General features: G+C 35.1%; 1 protein-coding gene across 1 annotated transcript in view; it reads right to left on the bottom strand.

Moving 5' to 3' along the window:
• rst (roughest) overlaps window positions 1–23,134 on the bottom strand; it is a 278,032-nt gene that overhangs the window by 41,255 nt on the left and 213,643 nt on the right. The window contains exons 3-4 of the mRNA XM_069849661.1: window positions 19,051–19,531; window positions 7,065–7,192 (exon numbers count right to left, since the gene is read on the bottom strand). Coding sequence (XP_069705762.1) covers window positions 7,065–7,192; window positions 19,051–19,531 — 609 coding nt within the window. The remainder of the gene's footprint in view (window positions 1–7,064; window positions 7,193–19,050; window positions 19,532–23,134) is intronic.

Here is a 23,134-nt window from a genome sequence, read left to right as displayed (position 1 = left end):
CTTGTCTTTTTGATAGTTATTTGCTTCCATAATAATGAAACATACTCCCTCTGAATGGATTTTTTTAGGCCAAATACTTTTTCTTGAACCTATCCAACTCCAATTTTTGAGTTTCAACGCGAAAACGCGAGTATCAATGTCAGGACGATAGCAGTAGCTATTTCAGGCCATTGTGGATTGTAGGCAAAAGTTAAAAAAATGTCAGGTTTGCTAAGCTTTCGAATAATAGCATTTTCGTATAGCTGCTGCATGTAGAACTTGAAATGTAGAGCATAAAATCATTTTATCCTACTAAGAGATCTTGCTGAAATGATCTGGAGACTACAAAATTTTCTAGGCCTCTTATTTTATCAGTAAGTAATGCCTTTTGATCTTTCCTTAGGAACTGTAATTTTTGCGCTCTCTCGAGCCAATATGAAGACAATGACACATATCAATATCTACACTACACCGCCATTAAGTATATGGAAAAAGACCCAACCCCACTGAGTTAATAAGTATAAAAATATTTGATTTTTAATAACAATATTATTATCTTACTTAAGTTTTGTAGTTATATATAGCAACCACTCAGTAAATTATAGAAATGAAGATCTAAATTAAGATATTATCTACATTTACTTACATAACCTCAAAACGTTTCACTTTCATGTCATCAATATAGCATCAATATTATGCACAATTAATGAAAAATAAACGCATCATGATATTAACTATAATAATATTTAACTTATAATGGTAACAATGTCATCAAACCACCTCAAGTTTCGTAGATTTGAATATCCAATACACAGCTGTACTCAGAAAATTATACACTGCAGAATCAGTTTTTAATAACAAATTGAATTGAGCTCTAAATATGTCGGCAATCCTGCAGGTCATGGCCTTCGTGTAATAGCCTATTGTTTATTGTAGTGTGTGTTTTGTTCTGAAATTCAATCAAGTCGGCCGTGATTCAATAAAATTAGTTCTCAAAACTGACAACAGATGGATTTTGGAAAATAGGAAAATTATGTAGGAAAATTGACATTTCACTGAAAACTACTACTTTTCCGAATAACTTTGGGTTCCAAGCTTCAAAATGAGGGGCCATTTATTAAAATCCGTTCAGCCGTTTTCCCGTAATTTCCATTACCAGTTCAAATTATATATATATATATATATATATATATATATAATTTATTTAAACCGTAAAAATATTTTTTTTCATATACCGCAGAAGGACAGTGTTTTATATATACCCATTTTCATTACTGTATAATACACAGAAATGGAGGAAAAACATGTTGAATATTTCCAAAAATTGTACTGCTGTAAGCTGTACCTAACCCCTTAAATCATACACAGCTCATTACGAATTATCTCCTTTAAAATTATTGTGATTATAATATATCAATCTGTTGCATAACGCAGTAGATGTTGCATTGATAATAACGAGATAATTTTAAACCCCTGATTGACATCACGAGGCTCGTAACGCTAATCTCCTGTATGCAAACAGCGACCAAGTTAACAACAAAATATGCGGATTTAGCGATAGAGGTCAAGCAAATGTGGCATCTGAATGACGTTCAGATTCTACGCATTTGCAGGTCTATCTGTTGCAGGTGCAATCCCCCAGACATTACAAGCTACCACGAATCACCAACAACTACACTGTAGTGAAAATTTCTGTTACTCTAAGCTGTTAACCGTTACATTCATTCATCATTAAACGCCTGAGAAGGTGAAGAGAAAACCAGATATGGTGGTGGTTACAATAGTAGTAGAATGGTATTAATACAATCAGTAGTAAAACAGAAACTGTAACAGTATAATAGTAAAAATAATACTACACTGTGGGATAAAGCAAGGAGGTGCACTATCACCTTTACTTTTTAACTTTGCTCTAGAGTATGCCATTAGGAAAATCCAGGATAACAGAGAGGGTTTGGAATTGAACGGGTTACTTCAGCTGCTTGTCTATGCGGATGACGTGAATATGTTAGGAGAAAATCCACTAACGATTAGGGAAAACACCGGAATTTTACTGGAAGCAAGTAAAGAGATAGGTTTGGAAGTAAATCCCGAAAAGACAAAGTATACGATTATGTCTCGTGACGAGAATATTGTACGAAATGGAAATATAAAAATTGGAAATTTATCTTTTGGAGAGGTGGAGAAGTTCAAATATCTGGGAGCAACAGTAACAAATATAAATGATACTCGGGAGTAAATTAAACACAGAATAAATATGGGAAATGCCTGTTATTATTCGGTTGAGAAGCTTTTATCATCCAGTCTGTTGTCAAAATATCCGAAAGTTAGAATTTATGAAACAGTTATATTACCGGTTGTTCTGTATGGTTGTGAAACTTGGACTCTCACTTTGAGAGAGGAACATAGGTTAAGGGTGTTTGGAAAATATTTGGGGGTAAAAGGGATGAAGTTACAGGAGAATGGAGAAAGTTACACAACACAGAACTGCACGCATTGTATTCTTCACCTGACACAATTAGGAACATTAAATCCAGACGTTTGAGATGGGCAGGGCATGTAGCACGTATGGGCGAATCCAGAAATGCATATAGAGTGTTACTTGAGAGACCGGAGGGAAAAATACCTGTAGGGAGGCCGAGACGTAGATGGGAAGATGATATTAAAATGGATTTGAGGGAGGTGGGATATGATGATAGAGAATGGATTAATTTTGCTCAGGATAGGGACCAATGGCGGGCTTATGTGAGGGCGGCAATGAACCTCCGGGTTCCTTAAAAGCCAATAAGTAAGTAAGTAAGTAAGTAAGTAATACTATTGGTAATAATAATAGTATAACAGTAAAAGTAATAGTGTTGGTAGTAATAATAGCAGAACTAGGAATAGCAATAATGGAGGTAGATATAGAAGAGAAGTAGTAGTAGTTAGTGTCTTGCAATGTTCGAACTTGAGAGAGGGTACCAAGACATTAAAGACTTCGTTTCATTTCTTATTAAAAACTAACTGCAAAGACTGTGTTGAAATTCTTGAGCGGTTAAAACATGGAAAGATGGCAGTGGAAGATAGGGAATATTCTTATAACAAGGTGGAACAAACACGACAGGCGTCCTTCTGCAGAGCGAACATCGACGAATATCGAACTTCGCTGTACTCGACAAACTTGAACCGAACATAGCGCCTGTAGTGCACGACACTAGTAGTAGTAGTACTAGATAGTTGCAGAATAGCGCTCACAACCGGTTTAGATTAGACCGATCAGAGAACATCCGTCAAGGTCGAACATCCGACCTAATGTTCGAAATTGAATCGGTTACCTCTTATGTCTTGCAGGCTAGACAGAACACCAGACGCACTTCATCATACATGAAACTGACATTTTATGAGTATACAAATGGAGCAGCAATTGAAGGAAATTTACTTTGTCTTATTAGAAAAGTGTTTGCTTAAAATAGGTCTACAATAATTGATTCGAGACTTTAATACACTTATCTTCGTAACTACTACATAAATGAACAAATGGACACCGGTAACAACGAAGGAAATAAGTGTAGGCCCTAATGCATAACATGAAATCTAGTTCGTAAAGAAATGCAAGAATAAAATAAATTACAATTACTTACTAAAAAGAAGAGCAAATAAAAGTAAATATATTCTAGTGTAAAATTTACACTCTAAACTCAAAATGCATATCTCTAAAACAGTAGTTAATATATATAATTTCTTTTAATTACTCTAAACAGCTAGGCCTAACTTATTTTTTATTATTATTATTTTTAAGTTAATACTGATTGTGTATATGTATTCAATCTCTCTTTTTTATTTTATTATTTTTTAAGTTAATATTTGTATACTGGTATGTATTTTTCTGTATGTGATTTGATCCTGGTTGAATGGAAGAGAAGGCCTGATGGCCTTAACTCTGCCAGGGAAAATAAAACTATTATTATTATTATTATTATTATTTCATTAATAAAACACTTTTTTAAGAAGATAGAATGTTATTAACAAAAAAGGAAAGTACTCTGAAGCTCTAATGCTTGTACTTTCACAATGCATATTGTTGCTTTTGAAGATACCCAACTGTAATACCTGGATGAATGAATCAATGAATGAATCAACTAATGAATCAATGAATTAAAAATGAATCAATGAACACATAGATGAACGAATCAATGAATCGATGGATGAATAAATGAGTCGATGGATCGATGGATGATTGATTGATTGAATGTACTGAGAGAGGAAGAATTATCAATTAAATGGTAGGCCTACACGATGATAATAGCGTCCTTGCTAGGACCCCTATAACTCCTGCATGACTCAATGAGGTTTGCCTTTGCCGTCCACCCACAAAGAGTGAGAAACGACTCGAATATTCGATAAACCGAACACTGAGACACCCCGCGCGACGGAAGGGCTTTGCATACTGACTACAGCGCCAGGCGTCCAATAGCAATATATAACTTAATTTCTATTTTTCGTAACTGGTTGTGCATGACTCTAAGTAGTAGGTCTACTATAGGTACCGGCTTGATATTAGTAGACGTAGTAGTAGAGGTACATATGCTAGATATGATAGTGGTTACAATAGTAGTAGAATAGTGGTATTAATGTAAGCAATAGTAAAAGCAGAAATAGTAACAGTATAATAGTAAAAGTAGTAAGTAATTGTTCGTCTAACCATGGACGAATTTTATGACATTTTATTGTTCATTCAGCATATTCGGGAAAACACTCTCTGCAAGCATTTTCTTGTACTTTTCAACGTGAGACAGTCTTCGATGAAGGAAGACCCAACGATTGTTGTTCCCTATATGACACATCAAATCATTCACCTTCATGTCCCGTGCATTTTTGACGGATCCATCCAATTTTATTGGGGACGGTATCACTCTAATACTTCCAATTTTGCTTGTTGACTTCGCCATTAATGTAAAACAGCGGTGACCAAAGCGAGTGTCGTGATTACATCGTGTAATCACAGACATTCAAACGGATACGAGGGGTTTCCTGTACATTGTTGTGGGTTTCATTCACATAATGAAGGCAAGCAGTGGCGGTATCATGTCACTCTACAAACTCTGTCTCTACAAGCAGTAAGAGGTGGTTTCGTAAAGAATGAGAAGGAGAACTTTTTTGTTGTTCTGTCGGACAAAATATAATATGTTTACTTTGCTCAACGGTTTTTTTAAATTTTATTATTATTATTTGCTTCTGTAGCTGATCGATTCATGTAGAGGGCCTTGTACGAGAAACATTTGAAGCATGTTATTATTGTCTCATGTTTTTTTTTTAAAGGTTGGCAGGTTATATCACTTTTTTTTCTCTTTTTTCGTTTCTCTCTTTTTCCTGTTTTTCGTTTTCTTAAACTAATACGTACACAACACCCATGCCCGAGGCGGGACTCGAACCCACAACCCTTCGGACCAAGCGATAGAGACATGCCGTGCCCCTACCGCTTGAGCCATCCGGGCCGGCAAACGGTTCAATTAGGAGTATATAGAAACATTAATTGCCACGCTGAATAATGTATTATTATTATTATTATTATTATTATTATTATTATTATTATTACTATTACTGACCACTAAGTATGTGTTTCTATAATTCTTCTGTACTGCATGAATATTGATATTTTTAGATCTTCTCCCTAGAAGGATAAAATTATTAGGTTTTATCTCAATTTTAATCTTCTTAATCTTTAGATGAGGATAACTATTTATTAGTTATTCATTTAATAATAATATTGTAGAAAAACTGAAACAATATTATGTGTCAACGAACTGTTAAACGCCAGGAATTGACATGTCTTAAATCATAGCCAGGAAGAGAAAGATGAGATAAATAAATGTAAGGAAAACAGCTACATCATGGGGTTTGAAATATTTCGTGCTCTAAAGCCTTTTAATATAACAGAATTTCTCAAAAGAGTAACGATTAAAATAGCTTAAATAACTTGTCCATAAGAAATTTTTAATTTTGAAGAATTTCTCGACCAAGTATCGAGAGAAGAATTTAGAAAATTCCTAATTATATTCAAGAGGAAGGTTAAAAAAAAAGAAGGAATAAAAATCCTATATAATGCACTGGCTCTTGATGACAGCAGTGACATTACTGATACAGCAAAGCTTGAGATTTTTATCCGCGGGATTGATCAAGATGTTAGTACAGGAACCACCACTGGTTGTAATTTTCATGCCAAATACCTTTCCTCCGTCTCCTTACTTCATAGGTTATCTGTCGCTTGTAATCACTGCAGTTCGAGTTTTGGTCACCGCTGATGTACAGCTCGACCAAGTTAAGTCTGCGAGCCGAGAGGGGAAGTTGTAGGCAAGTTTGTAGTGAAAGGAGGCGGTAACGAGAGGAGACCAGTACAGTCTCATACGACAGTAAAGTTTTCCTACTGCGCTTCAGTTCATAGAACGGTAATGAAAACGTAAGAACACTCCGAGAACAAGACACTTTGAAATAGACTGTACTTCTACTTCTGCTTGACACACTCTCGACAATGAGGTTTGGCGTTCCGATTGGTAAGCGTGGGCATAGGAGAAAAAGTTGCATGAGGAGGGGAGGTTCGGAGACAGCATAACGGTTGTCACAGCTTGCCTTTTTCTGAAGACAAGGACAACAACTGCGTAGTGTATTTCAAACGATGTACACACGTTGAAATCTGAGCGTCAAGTGGCCTATGTGGCAACTGTGTTTTGCCTCTACATTCCTCTACATTCCATCCCGGTATCCCCACTCGTAGACTTGACTTGGGCAAGCTGTAAAAGATGGTTTCATCGCAGAACAAAATGGAATATGGAAACATCGGGTCCTTCCTATGTAATATGGTATTTGTCTCACTCTGTAGAATGGAAAATGATGATGATGATGATGATGATGATATGATACGATAATCTTCTTAGTCAGATGTGATTCATTCAGATATCACTGTATGCCAAGTCTCAGTTTCACAATAGAGTTAGTAACACTAATGCTGTAAATGCAACTTAGAGAGCTTAGTAGCTGTCTTCGAAATCAGAATCAGTGACAGCTGACCTAACACGGCTTGAGAATGTGGGCGACGCGACGTGCCGGCTTACCTTGGCAGTGTCGTCGTGGATCCACACGATATCTGCGGGTGGATTTCCGTCCACGTCACACGATAACGTGATTGTCGTTCCCAGGTCAGCCTGGATGCTTCGAGGTCGGGTGCGAAATCTTGGTCCGTCTGTACAAACAAGAACTAGCTTTAGTTCAATGCAGGAATAGAGAACAATGTGACACTTGGAAACTGCACAAACGTCATCACTTTAAGTAAAAATTTTCACTCCTTTCTCAATAACTCAGTACCTTTATCATACAGAAAGTCATTTAGTTTCTCAAATTATTATTCAAAGGATAAGTTATACAGGGACATCATTTTATTTTTATTAACATTTCTAATATTAACCTGGCTATACCTTTGGATTAACAGCTGAGAACCGGAAACCCTTCCACGACTGGAGTTCGATGATACTGGCGTAAAATACAAACAAATCACTTTACTAGGTATATCAGGGAAGAAAAGTAGTTCATCCATTTACGTAAACCAGGAAATATCGCGATTTTGAGTTTGATAATTTTCATTAGGTTTTCGTTTAATTAAAATGCAGTACTGTATTAACAATACTCACGAACTGAGCTATCCATTCGGACGTATTCATTATGCAGTGTATATTATACTGTCTACAGCATATTAGCGTACAATATAGAGAATGAAATTAAGTTAAAAATAATCATAATGTGGATATTTAAATACATTTTTGAAAATAGTGGCCCTTCATTTCGATACAGGCTTCAGTTCTTTTGTGCATATTATCGCACTATAGACTATTGTAGGCCTACCTAATTCCAATTACCAGTTTCGTGCTTTGTACTAGTAACTCATGTTGAAATAATTGTACCTACTCTATAAAAGAGTACCTTACGTACTGTAAATTCAATCTTCACTTGTGCCCGACCCGCACAGATAAAATTACTCAGACATGCTATCTACTGTCCATCCAAGTGGTTATGTCGCAGGATCGTAGAAAGGAGGAAATCACATGACAGTTAATTACTTAACGAGGCCCTTTTATTTAAATTATTTTAAACAGTTGTATAATATTACGTAGACGTCCAATTCCTAACAGAAATTAATGTTCTCAGAAAAGAGCTAAGACAGCCCAGCCACTAGTCTTTATAGTGGGACGAGCAGAAGAAGTGGGGGAAATCGGGATGCGACGTAGGCAAACGGACGACAGTACCTGTGCAAAAATATGATTCGATATTGAAAGCTCTTTCGTCACTGGAAAACGCGAACATATTTCTGGAAACGTACTATACTCACTAATTCAGTACTGCTTACTATATGCGGCCTTGGTTCTGTGTGTAGGACAGTAGAAGGGATGGGAGTGAAGTATATTAAAAAACTCAGGTACAATAAATATTAAAGTAAAAATAAAATGATGTCCCTGTACTTAAATTAAGTAATTTACTATGCTTGATCTAAAAACCTACAATAATTTCTAAATTCCTTAAAATCTCGCACATCTTTGTTCATTTCACAGTAATCTCTAACTAACTTATGACATTATAACATCTATAACGCAGAACTTAATTACGGCTTTTAGAGAACCCGACGTCATGAATGATGCCAACACCAGAAACAGAACTATACCACATTTTGACAAAAAATATATATATTTCGAAAACTTTTTCAACGGAACAGTGTAACTTCCATAAGGTTATTTATTATTTCAAATTATTTTCTTTGCGAATAGAATGATGCAATACCTCATTTTACAGAAACTTGACACCTGTAATTTGTAAGTAATAGTTCATACTTTTGTGCCATAAGTCCAGCGTCAGCAGATATTATGTAACGATATCTTTAGTCATGAAAGCAACCAACTTCGAAACCGGGACACCATGGCTGAGGGGACATACTCACTGGGCGAGCGAAGCGTGGCCTGGCGTGACGATGGTTGAAAGCAACATTGCAGTGTGATGCTCTGACGCCATTTTTAAAATACTCGTAATTAATACTTTTGACAGCAAGAATTCTTTGACAAAGTTAAAAGGCAGTCACTTTGAAGGCATACAAATAAAAATGAGTGTCACGAAGATGAGAACATTCTTTCTCATTATATTTATGTTGGACAAGTTTCGTGTTGCTGAGAATGTTACTACCGTTTATAGTTTATTTTGCTTAAGTATGGCTCAAAAGAAAAAATAATAATATGGACAAAAATAAGAACATGAACTTTTGTTTTCAGAAATAAGAAATTCTTCATAATCTCAAAATTAATGCAACTTGCTTATTTTATAAATAAAATTGCAAATTTTATATATATATATAGACAATATTAAGGAAGTACCTCCGAGGGACACACAAAATTGATTTTTCTTATAGTAGGGTAAACTAGGGTCTGTTGGACAGTCGGGCATGTTGGACACTCTGTACTTTAACGTGTTACCTCGCCACTTGTGGGCACCAGACCACGATTCTGTCCGACGCCGGGGTGGGTATCCGATGTGGCTTAGTGGATAAAGCATGAGCACGTAGAGCTGAAAACCGAGTTCAAATCCCGGCGCCGGAGAGAATTTTTCTCCGTTCCATTACTCTTTCATCCTAAACTATGTGCATTAAAGAACGTATGTTTCAGCCTACGTTAAACGAGCCTAAAAATCCGAGGTCTAGTTATTATAGAGAATAGTGAACTGAATAACGAGTCGGCTATAAAAGTGAACTGGTATAAACATTAAGGTATATGTAAAATAGTGAATAAAAATGAATAGCAAAAACAAGGTAGGATAAGTATTAAATAGGCAATGGACTGTGTAGCAAGATGGGAGATAGCTAGTGGGATTAGGGTATTTTTATTAACCCAGATAAGACTGACGTCCTATATATAGGACACCGGACGTTTCACACAAATATGTTAATAACAAGACTATGACAGACTAAATATAAGAAAAAAAAATTGGAGGCAATTTATAACACATAAGGATTATGGTATCATGATTGCCGACTATGAAAATCTTACACAACAGTGTTAAAAAAATAAAACCTTCGGTTCCTACATATAGGACGTCAGTCTTATCTGGGTTAAACTGAAAAGAAGTGTTATTTGTAATGATTGTTAATGGTGGCACCGTATACGTGAAAATATGAGGTCTACCATTACATATAAGAAATGCTGTGATGAAATATATAGGACCTATAATATATTTGATGAATAACAAGTAATCTTAAAATTCCAGGTTTCCATACACAATAAGAAACTAATGTTAGTTTTTATATAGCAATATCTAACTGTAAAAACTTCTTCATGGCGAAAATTTGTTCAGCGTCACTAAGATTTAAACACTTAATCACGATTTAATGGTGTGACCACTACGGAATGAGCGAGTCTAGGAATTTTCAATTCCTTTTGATACAATAATAATTGGCCTTGTTTGTGTTAAGAACCTCATTTTACCCGTTCAATTGTGCATTAAGAAGAATATAATGAAGTATTGCGAATAAATCTGAACCGGATTCTTTAGAGCTGGGAAGAAGCGTTCGTTAACGAAATTTATTCAAGGATTGCAGGTTCGTTGGGGGATCTCATTATTTGTATTCATTTGGGAAGTGATTAAAGAGATTTAACATCGTGTACATTGTCACAAAGCACCCAGACATTCTTGGTTGCAGGAGTTCATTTAAAGCTTTTAACGTTTCTTCGTCGATAACAACTCAACCGTAAAATTTTTTGTCACTTTATCCCGTACATGCAATTTATTAAGCATTTGATTCGGAACTGACTGTCGTAGAGGTGATGCATATTCTGCCATTTTGAAGTAAAAGTCTTTATTCTAGGTACAAGAGAGAAAAACTGTAACTTTTAGCATGAAATGTTTACCCTGACGTCACTCATGATACTATGGAATTGGAGTGTAAGATGAACTTCATGTCACTTGGTTTTCCACGCGGTCCGTCTAGCTTCAATTTCTACATAAGTTCCTTCAGTGGAACGGCAAACCTCGGAGTGAGACAAGTGGCCGAAAAACTTGGAGCTCACATAGTCAGTTTTTTTCAGCCCCAAACTCCCTTTCAAAAACGCGTTTTCACATACCTTTTAAAATTTTTATCGTTCCATTTCTCCCATAGACATTGACGATTTGGGTAATATATTGGGCAGGTATATTGATTATGATTATGTATATATAAAAAATGTATATCAAATAAGATCATCAGTTATTCATAGATTTCAAAAAGGCATATGACTCGGTTAAGAGAGAAGTTTTGTATGATATTCTTATTGAATTTGGTATTCCCCAGAAACTATTTCGATTAATTAAAATGTGTCTCAGTGAAACGTACAGCAGAGTTCGTATAGGTCAGTTTCTATCTGATGCTTTTCCAATTCACTGTGGGCTAAAGCAAGGAGATGCACTATCACCTTTACTTTTTAACTTTGCTCTAGAGTATGCCATTAGGAAAGTCAAGGATAACAGAAAGGGTTTAGAATTGAACGGGTTACATCAGCTGCTTGTCTATGCGGATGACGTGAATATGTTAGGAGAAAATCCACAAACGATTAGGGAAAACACGGGAATTTTACTGGAAGCAAGTAAAGCGATAGGTTTGGAAGTAAATCCCGAAAAGACAAAGTATATGATTATGTCTCGTGACGAGAATATTGTACGAAATGGAAATATAAAAATTGGAGATTTATCTTTTGAAGAGGTGGAGAAGTTCAAATACCTGGGAGCAACAGTAAGAAATATAAATGATACTCGGGAGGAAATTAAACGCAGAATAAATATGGGAAATTATTATTATTCGGTTGAGAAACTTTTATCATCCAGTCTGCTGTCAAAAAATCTGAAAGTTAGAATTTATGAAACAGTTATGTTACCGGTTGTTCTTTATGGTTGTGAAACTTGGACTCTCACTTTGAGAGAGGAACATAGGTTAAGGGTGCTTGAGAATAAGGTGCTTAGGAAAATATTTGGGGCTAAGAGGGATGAAGTTACAGGAGAATGGAGAAAGTTACACAACACAGAACTGCACGCATTGTATTCTTCACCTGACATAATTAGGAATATTAAATCCAGACGTTTGAGATGGGCAGGGCATGTAGCACGTATGGGCGAATCCAGAAATGCATATAGAGTGTTAGTTGGGAGGCAGGAGGGAAAAATACCTTTAGGAAGGCCGAGAAGTAGATGGGAAGATAATATTAAAATGGATTTGAGGGAGGTGGGATATGATGCTAGAGAATGGATTAATCTTGCTCAGGATAGGGACCAATGGCGAGCTTATGTGAGGGCGGCAATGAACCTCCGGGTTCCTTAAAAGCCAGTAAGTAATAAGTATTCAAAAATGTGTATCAAATAAAATACACTCATTGTTAAAGAAAGTACATATTTTTGTATTAATTTAATGAGTACAGACCTTAAGACATAGTAATTTTAATCAATGTTATTAGAGTCTTTTACCAGAACTAAATTTTTTTATATTGTTCGTACATTCTTTCTCAGAAGATGCTGTAGTTATTCCTACGATATTTTTCACAATAACATATTTAAACATTAGGGACAACCTTATAACTTATTATGCCTCCAAGGGATGAATCGTATTGCATGCAGATCACTGGTGTTGTTTTATGACCGAGTCATCTATAATATTAGCCCTTCCCACCACTTCCGCTCTCCTATATTGACATGATCAGGTCCCGGATTTAGAGGTGATCGCATAACGTATCTTTAATGTTACGCTTTAGTCCCATTATTATTATTATTATTATTATTATTATTATTATTATTATTATTATTATTCCCAAACCTCATTTTGTCTCTCGTAGGTTAGCAGGCCTGATGTTACACGCGCTCCGTGATTGTCAAGAATGATGTAAGACGCTTAGTTCAGTGTTTAGTCGACAGAGCTTCCGATTGCTCACTTAATACGTTATGGAAACAACACAATGGATAACTGATATATTTTTCTAAATTAAAATTTATTTACATGTATTTAAATACATTTTATCTGCTTTTATTACGTAACGTAAAAAGTTATGTAGTCATAAAAATGTCGGGGTGAGATACTTTACCAAACTAGTGCGATAAAGTGAAGCAAATGTTGTCATAGATGAAAAGTAATTTATTTATTGTACGTAATTAACAACAAGTATTTTACAATTTACTATTAGTGACAATTAAAATTTATTTCATGTGCCGTCTATGCTTATCCTTATTTAACAAGTATATTGGTTGTACAATATTTTGTTACATAATATATCAATTGAACGTTTCCGGCTCTATGGAGCCATCATCAGAAACAAGTAAGCCCATATATATGATATAAGTACACAGTATGTTGCCGTACAAGTAAACTCAATTAATATTAATTAACATACTTCTGTAAAAAATCGATGATTTTATGGCTATGTAGGCCGTATTAGAGTGTTAAAATTGTTAATGATAAAATTACATAAAATACTTTACAAATATTATGATCAGGAGTAATAGTTGTCCAGTTTGATGCCTGTGTGGATTTCCATAATTTGGTAGTAACTGGGGCAACAACTGTAGGGGAAGAAAGTATAAAATGTAATGTCTATGCTCAAAGTTACAATGATGCACATACCAGAACAAAGTATACATATATCTCACACTGCTATTATTGCCATGATCTTAATAATTCACGTGAAACTATTACAGAACATCTCGTGTAGAGATTTTATATGTACAGTTTCCCTAGAAAAGGATGAGACGATTGAAAATCCCTAAGTCTCAGATGTAAGATACTGCGCATGATCAGAGACCAGAGCACTGATACACACGATAACGAATATTGAGTTACTTAAATTCAGGCTATTTGGTTTGTTTGGTGTTCTTGGAAGTACAGCCGCGAGGGGGTTCATCGTTACAAAATTCAGGGAAGGTCGAAAATCGCCCTATTCCTGGGCGTCCGCGGATTTCTTCATTGGAAGAGGATGCTCTCTTATTCGAGACAGTTCGACTGGACCCCTTTCGGACAGCTAACGAAATAAGAGCAGCATCTAACTTTCCCGGTTCTTCACAGACTGTGATCAGCAGGTTGAGGAACCGCGGTATTAGGAGCCGGAGGGCTGCGCAAATGGAAATATTGGGGGAAGCACAAGCTGTCAACCATCTTGCCTTCGCTTCCAATCGAGTGGATTTCGATTGGAGAAATGTATGATGGTATGTGGAGAAGATTTTAAATTAACAGGTCTCTTTTTGTTTCAGAAAGAATACTTTTAACTTCCAAGTAAGATCTATTTTTTTTGACAAGGTTCAGCCCACTTGTAGACCAAAAAATTGGGCATAAATTATTCCATATTTTTCGACAAATTATACAATCGAGGAACTCTGAACAAATTAATTACACCTCAATAAAAAATTAGCTTTACCTGGGATCGAACACGAAACGTTTCGGTTATACGTGGAACCGACACGCTACTATATGAGCTACCGAGACAAGACAGTGACACCAGCAGTCCAGAATGTAGATCCGATAGCAGGCATTTGCCATTCGGTACAGAGAAGCAATGATATTTTGTTACCCGAGCTATGTTGTGAAATCGTGGCCTTAAATGCCTGTCTTTTTCGTGATCCTTATTCTGGTCCTTGTCCTTGTTGTGGTCCTTGTAACAGTTCTTGTTCTATATGTTATGGTACTTATCGTTATACGTCGATATCGAGTGAACCGCGCTGTAGAACTTTAACTTCCGACAACCAAGAATCGTCTCATTCTTTTTAAAGGTAACTGTATGTACGATACTTTCTTCCCCTACAGTTCAATTGATATATTATGTAACAAAATATTGTATAACCAATATACTTGTTAAATAAGGATAAGCATAGACGGCACATGAAATAAATTTTAATTGTCACTAATAGTAAATTAGCTTATCGGTCCCATCATGCCTTTTAAATTTTACAATTTGCCAAAGTGAGACTCTATGTCAAAGCTGTACAGTTAACACACTTCTCGACATTTGAAAAATTTTTATTTAAATTATGCAAAAATTATGAAAAAATAACAGAAATTTGTCTTCTACTAATTTGTTTATAGTGACTTAGTTACCATAGCTAATGTAAATTCAATTGTTTCAATAATCGGATTATAAACAAAATCCTGTCGCTTCTCTTCCCAGAGAGATTGTCAAATCTAATTAATCGTCAAAATTTTAGATTAATAGTATAAATAAAATAATAGTAAAACAATGAAATTTAATTAATAATGAAATTTTCAGAGGGATAAAACGTTGTACAATATGCGTATCATAATATCATATTACTATACTCAATGGGTTATAAAATTCGGCCTTTGGTATCGTTTGACAATTTTCACATCTCGTACTGTAATATAATACGCCACGATAAATATAACCATAAAATAATTATTATATGCTAATTATGATTTCACAGTTGTATTGTTTCATGGAAATATATTTCATTATGTCTTTTCTCAGGTTTTAAATCCATTTGTTCAATATTTTGAAAGATATCTGCACCTATTTTTAATTCTTTGGATTTGAATATTTAATTTTACGCTAAATATAACCATAAAAATAGTTATTATATACTGATTATGAATTCATCGTTGTATTGTTTCATTGAAATATATTTCATTATGTCTTTTCCCAGGTTTTAAATCCATTTGTTCAATATTTTGAAATATATTTGCACCTACTTTTAATTCTTTGGATTTGAATATTTAATTTTACTAATTAGGTATATATATATATATATAATCTCATAACATTATGTTGAATACATCCTGAGCAAGATTACGCAACTTAAAGCTTTCTGTGGGCTCAAGAGACAGCTTTTATAAATAGAGGAAAAAGTATTTTTGTTCTGCAAAATAGTTTCTATTATTATTATTATTATTATTATTATTATTATTATTATTATTATTATTATTATTATTATTATTATTACAATTATTATTATATCATATTATTATTACTACTACTACTACTACTATTACTACTAGTATACGCAAAATGTAAGATACCACACACAATATATATCTCATTTTTTAATAAAATGTCATTTACCATTTTTTATGACCGACACCCTCAAATACCAATTCACAATTTTCAGAACACTGTCCCAAGCAGCCTTTTAAATGACGTCAATATAAAATAAATTTTTAAATATATCATTTCAAACTATCAGCCTCTCTTTTCACCAAATTTTGCACAAATGAATGTATCGTAGACACGTGTTTACATAGTTCAAAATTGACATGTTCCGTATGAAATTTGTAGATTTTGTACTTTACACTGCAAGAAATTGTCTACTGCATTGTAAATACATTGATTTCAAACATATATATATATATATATATATATATATATATATTTCTAACCAGCTTCTCTTGTGACCTGTAAATATAATGTTATATAAATAGTTGACTCATATAAAATCAAATTTATAAATTCTCGCAAATAACGTTTCAAACAGCTCGATTTTCTTAATAATTTCACGACGTGAAATACGTAGTAAAATACCTTATTTTTTTAAACGCATAAAACATACAATAAAAACATATATATCATCTTCTTGTTACCAAAGTTTTTATGGCAATTTTTTCTTTTAGAAAAAATAAGACAGAAACTTCTGAATTTCCGTTTTGAGCAGTGAGAACTGAAGAGACATACTGCTTAGAATTTTTAATGTTAAAATTGACACTCTTAGGTGGAAGACATTAAATTATAATGAAAGCAACAAAGGTACACGTGCTGGTGAGAGTAGTATCAAATTAAATGCCACAGGCGGCAGACTCCGACACCGAGCATGGGCTAATCTGCCGGCAGTCATTAGCTGGAATACGCAATCCATACAGAAGCAACGCCAGAGCAGTGCATGAGTGGAACAAACCTGACAGCCAAGTCCACTGTATACTCTTCTCGATGCCAGACATCCACATGTCTAGGACACAGATTCTAAAATTTAGCTCTAATGAACAGGCTTATCAACATGTGAGTGAAGAGCTGTTTCATTAAAATTTCTACATTCACGCTAAACCACATACGAACTGTGTAGTAGTTTCCATTCTTGCCAATGGAGTTCAAACTCGACAATGTCGATAAAGTCCTTAGCTAAGTATCCTTCGGGAGGGAGGTAATACTGGAAGTCCCGCAAAAGCAGAGGTTTGCAAAACTATTAACATAATAACACTAATGTCTGCATGGATAGTAGTAAAACTCATAGAGGCTTGCAAGAACGTTAACAAAAAAATATAGGAGTTTGCAAGAACGCTGGAACAAAAAGATAGAGGTTTGCAAGGACGCTAACACAACAAGGTAAAGGTTTGCAGGACGTTAACACAACAAGGTAAAGGTTTTCAAGAACGTTAACACGAGAAGGTAAAGGTTTGCAAGAATGTTAACACGAAAAGATATAGGCTTGTAAAAAGATTTACACAAAACGATAGAGGTTTTTAAGAATGTTAACACTAAAAGATAGGGATCTTCAAAACATTTATGCAAAACGATAGTGGCTTTCAAGAACGTTAACACTAAAAGATTGAGCAGGAACGTCAAAGCTTAAAGATAGAGGTTTTCGAGAACGTTAACATTAAAATATAGAGATTTGCAAGAATGTTAACAAAATAATATAGAGGTCTGCAAGAACGTTAACACAAAAAGATTGCGATTAGCTTGACAGAAGATAGAAGTTTGCAAGAACTTTAACATAAAAAATTAGGTTTTCAAGAAAGTTCACAGTAAGACATGCTGGAAGTCCCGCACCAGCAGAGGTTTGCAAAACTATTAACATAATAAGAATGATGTCTGCATGGATAGTATCAAAACCCATAGAGACTTGCAAGAACGTTAACAAAAAATATAGGAGTTTGCAAGAACGTTGGAACAAAAAGATAGAGGTTTGCAAGGACGCTAACACAACAAGGTAAAGGTTTGCAAGAACGTTAACACGAAAATATATAGATTTGCAAAAACATTTACACAAACGATAGAGAGTTTTAAGAATGTTAACACTTAAAGACAAAGGTTTGCAAGAACGTTAAAATTTAAAGATCGAGGTTTTCAGGAAGTTAACATTAAAATATAGAGATTTGCAAGAACGTTAAAACAAAAAATAGAGGTTTGCAAGAATGTTAACACAAAAACATAGAGGTCTGCAGGAACGCTAACACAAAAGATTGCGATTTGTTGGAACGTTAACACAAAAAGTTGGAAGTTTGCAAGAACTGTAATACAAGAAAAATTGAGGTTTTCAGAAAGTTAACAATAAAAGATAGAAGTTTGGAAGAACGTTACGTTAACTCTTACAGATAGATGTTTTCAAGAACGTTAAAACAACGAAAAGATTTTGATTTGCTGGAACGTTAACACAAAAATGTAGAGGTTTGCAAGAGCATTATTAACTTTGGGAGACGTTAGCACAAAAAGATAGAGATTTACAAGAACATTAATACAAAAAGACGTTTTCAAGAACATTAATATAAAAGGATAGGGAGTTGCAAGAACGTTAACACAAAAGGGTAGGAGGTTCCAAGAAGTTAAAGTGAAAAGACAGACATTTACAGGAACATTTCTAGAAAGAGTAGAGGTTTGTTTTGATATTGATTCTTAGTTAATTTGTCTCTGATTAGTCTTACATTATTAATCTTTGAGTAGGAGGTTGTAAGAAGTTAAAGTGAAAAGACAGACATTTACAAGAACATTTCTAGAAAGAGTAGAGGTTTGTTTTGATATTGATTCTTAGTTAATTTGTCTCTGATTAGTCTTACATTATTAATCTTTGATTCTGACTTAGTATTAAACTCTTTGGAAATATCATAGCAAAATATACAAATTTTATGCCCACAGCCCCCTTCATCGACCGATGGTTAATCTTACAGGTACTAGAAAATTATGCAAAATTTTTGGAACTTATTGAAACCATAGGAGTAATACTGTAGAAGAAATTTAGCGATGGTAGAAAAGGCAGAGAATTTTGGGATGACTGTAACAACTATGGCGACATATCTGTAGGAACTATGGCGACATATTTGTAGGAACTATGGAGTAGACTCACAGCTGATGTCCAGTGTCTCCGACTCTTCGCTCTTGCCCACTGGGTTCTCCACTTCGCACTTCACGATCGCGTCGTGGTCCTTTCTCGTGATGTTGGGTATTATCAGCTCCGTCGTGTAGTCTCCGCTCACCAGGCCGTCGTTGATGTACCAGCGATACGTCAGGTCCTGCGGGTTAGCGTCGGCCTTGCAGGCGAGACGCACCTCGGCGCCCTCGGTCAGGCGCCCCGAGGGACCCAGGCCGCTCACGATGCTGAGGGTCACTTTGGGGGCGTACTTGACCTCTAGGCGGAGCTTCGCACTGCGGTACGTGCGATCCGCCGTGTTCTGGGCCTGGCACGTGAACGTCGTGTTGTGGTGCTCCTTCTTGGGGGTCAGCTTCAGGATGGACTTGGCAGTGAAGCGACGACCGTCGGGAAGAGCTTCCACGATGTACTCCAGGCCGTCCTTCAAGACGTTGCCCAGGCCATCTACCCACGTGATCTGCAAAAAGACAACCGAAAATACAGACTTAGGCCCTAGCTCTTGTTTTGACAGTGTAGATGTAGTTTTCATATCAGTGACTAACAAAGTTCGTTTGATTTTTTTTTTTTTTTTTTTTTTTTTTTTGGAAAGATCGTTGTTATGGTGTATGAAAAATCAGAAAGAAAAATGTTATATTGATTATAGATAAAGATTGAATTTGTTTCTTTTGGATTTATATTTTAACGGGGCTTTGGATTTTGTTGCTATGGTAGTACTGTTGTTATGTACATACTATTTCATTATTGTGTTTTGTCTTTATGCATAAGTTGTAATTTTCTGCCAGTTTTGATATTAATCCTAGAATTTATGACAAATTATTGTAGATAACGATTGTGCTGATGTGATGGAATGTAGTGATCTAGAAGAGGCGTGGAAAGTAGGTTGTGCTATACTAATATCGGAGGAAGTATGATTTTACTTCCCCACGCCGTGCGGGAAAATTTCATAACAGTATTGTTTCTTCTTTGTTGCTATAGTTACAGGGAATCTTGTGGGAATTTGAAGTTCCGTGCCATGGAAACACTAACGGTAAGTAACAAAAAAAGCACAATCGTCCAAAAATATTTAGTAAAAATAAGGGTTTAATGAAAATATGTTCAAGACAAAAGTTATTTGTTTCTGTGCGTCAAACCAGAAACTGATATAAAAGTCTGGGTTCCCATTTAAGAAAACCAAAGTTCACCTTAAAAATACTTTGATAACCTCCAATAAATAAAAAGTAACTGATGCAATTGTTTTCCCCTTTTAAATGAAGAAATGTTTATTCAAAATTGTAATCTCACAAACGCGTTGTTTTCCAGATAATCTGTTGGAAATAAAATCATCCCTTATATTACTGAAAGCAAGGCAGACCTTTTCGTTAAGTGAAATGTTTTGAAAGTTACACTGGTCATAAAGGGTGCTATTCACAGACATTTCGCTAGTCCGCGCTATGAGCGTGCTAAACTAGCCCCGGCTATCGACTGGTTACTTGTACAGGATTCATATAATATCATATCGCTAACACTAGTTTAGGAATACGAAAAACGTTAGTTCACTGATCATCCACCGGAAGGCAGCGCTAAGAATGTCTATGAATACGGCCCAAAGAGTTTAAAATGAAATCAATGTAGTTTTGAATTCATTTGAAATCTCCTGGGACAATTTTATCCCTTAGCACCGTCTGCATTCGTTATTAATCGAATCTACAGCCGACTCTGGATTCGGTCTATTTGGAATCATAAACGATTGAAGTCTTTCAGCCGCTCTATTATTTGTTCTTCTGTTACTATTTACCTCTTACTGGTGTCTCCCCTTTACACAATAATGGTATTATATATACAACCATTGTATGGAAGTGATCCGTATTGACGTTTCTGACTATAAAACACGGAGTTTCATGTTCGATTCCGGGAAATCGAGATTACGTCCCTCCCACATGAACTGGTTGTTTATTTTCGCTTGATCCCTACCTACTGTGTGATTCAAACGCTAACCTCTCAACCTCGCTAAATATGAATGCGTACTGATGATGTACAGTTCGAATGGAGAAAAAATGAAACTAAAAGAGTCCTGTTCTTGACTAATGTGATGATGATGATGATGATAAGAGAGAGAGGGGGATGAGGAAGAGAAACAAGAACAAGAAAAGAGTAAGTTACAGTACATGTCAGTGGCGGTTTTTGGCCAGGTTACAGATTTAAGCAACCATCACCTTTGCTGCCACATTTATTATATTCTTTAATTGAATCGAAATTGAATCATTATTTATCCGAATAGCATTTAAATTAATTCTTTCTGAGTAGTGATTCATTTACTATGGAAGAAACATTCGTTTCCATTCAGACCAGCGAGGTGTGCCAATCACTCGGCCACCAAGCTGACGATCGGAAATCTTACTGGTTTTTCTCGTCCGCGCGCATCTATACTGAAATGTGAGGCTCCTGCATATGGCGAGAACCAATAGTAGACATCTACAATGTAATAATTGGAGAGCGAAATTTAGGCAAAAACCTATTTTTTCCTTGCTACTTTAATATTTACATTTTTCATGGAAATATAGGTATAAATAAATGGGTTTTATAGTGCCTAAAATGCCTATTTCGACGTTAGTCCTATTTTTAGATTTTTTAAAATTTTTGCATAATTTTTCGTAACTGTTTACAGTTTTCTTAACATCCTATACCATTTACATTCCAAGACGGATAACAACTCCTTCCGGGCCACTTCTTCTCATTCTTATAATCTTTAAATCCTAAAATTCCAACTTTCAGGCGGCCTGGGTACGTAGTCGGTATAGCGCTGGCCTTCTGTGCTCGAGGTTTCGGGTTCGATCTCGGCTCAGATCAATGACATTTAAGTGTGCTTAAATGCGACAGGCTAAGTCAGTAGATTTACTGGCATGTAAAAGAACTCCTGTGAGATTATTATTATTATTATTATTATTATTATTATTATTATTATTATTATTATTATTATTATATCTTTCTCTGTCTTTCAGCAATTTAACACAAACTCGCTGAGTTGTACCCGAATAAGCTTTCTCTTACATTGCAAGAGACAGATAACAACCCTTTCCCTTTTCTCACCATTTGTGAGCGACATAATAGCCACAAAAGGTGTTGATCATCTACTGTGAAGAAAAATATGGAAATGTGATTGGTGAATGAAAAACACTAACTTAAAAATAGCATATCCTCATTTTGTAAATGAATGTGTACCCTTGTAAAATGTGAAATGTGTGAAAGTTTCTTTTAATCCAAGAATTTTGCATTAAATAAATGTTGAAATAAAGGAGTTTAAGAGCCTAATTTAGGCGCCTAAAATGTCACTTTTTAGGCCCTAAAATTCCGCTCTTCAGTAATAATAGCGCTGTCCCGTACGAACGAGAGAGAGAGAGAGAGAGAGAGAGAGAGAGAGAGAGAGAGAGAGAGAGAGAAATCAGTTCCCGTTGTGTTTCCGCTTGAATAATATTCTACAGCTCTCGTTTTTTAAGGGGAGGCAGAGGTGAATATTTCAAAATCCACAAAAGTTATCCGATTTGTTTGAAACTGATCATGGATACTAAGTATGTTATTAGTAATGGATATACCAAGTTTCAACTTTCTAAGTACAATAGTTCTGTAAATATTAATAATTTTATAAAACTTTATATCGTTTGACATAAAATGCTCCATGCACCATATTGTAAGAAATTTTCAATATTTATTTTTATTTATATGTTCAGAGAAGGTATATAAATAATGATAAGTATTAGTTAATTATGGGACTAATATAGTAATACAGTTATCTTGGTTTTAATTTCATACTTTTAAGGGCACAAACACTAACATTGGAATATCAAAATAAAGATAATAAAAATGGAAAAAACCAAATTTTCATTTTCTCTTCAGTTTTGTTCGAAAATTTCACCTCTGCCTCCCCTTAAAATAACTGTATAGAGAGAACAGTTTCAACTAAAATTAAGTATTTTTTTGGAGAGTACGTAGAAATTAATTCTCTTTATAACTGGCAAGATAATTGATTTCAGAATAAAATATCTCCGAGAGCCAATTGTCTCCATTGATAGCGATACTCCTCAAC

This window comes from Periplaneta americana, chromosome 16 (genome assembly GCF_040183065.1).
Source record: "Periplaneta americana isolate PAMFEO1 chromosome 16, P.americana_PAMFEO1_priV1, whole genome shotgun sequence".
Classification (NCBI taxonomy): Eukaryota; Metazoa; Arthropoda; class Insecta; order Blattodea; family Blattidae; genus Periplaneta; species Periplaneta americana.
The sequence above is the reverse complement of the archived record's forward strand: the minus strand, read 5'-3'. Positions and strand labels throughout refer to the sequence as shown.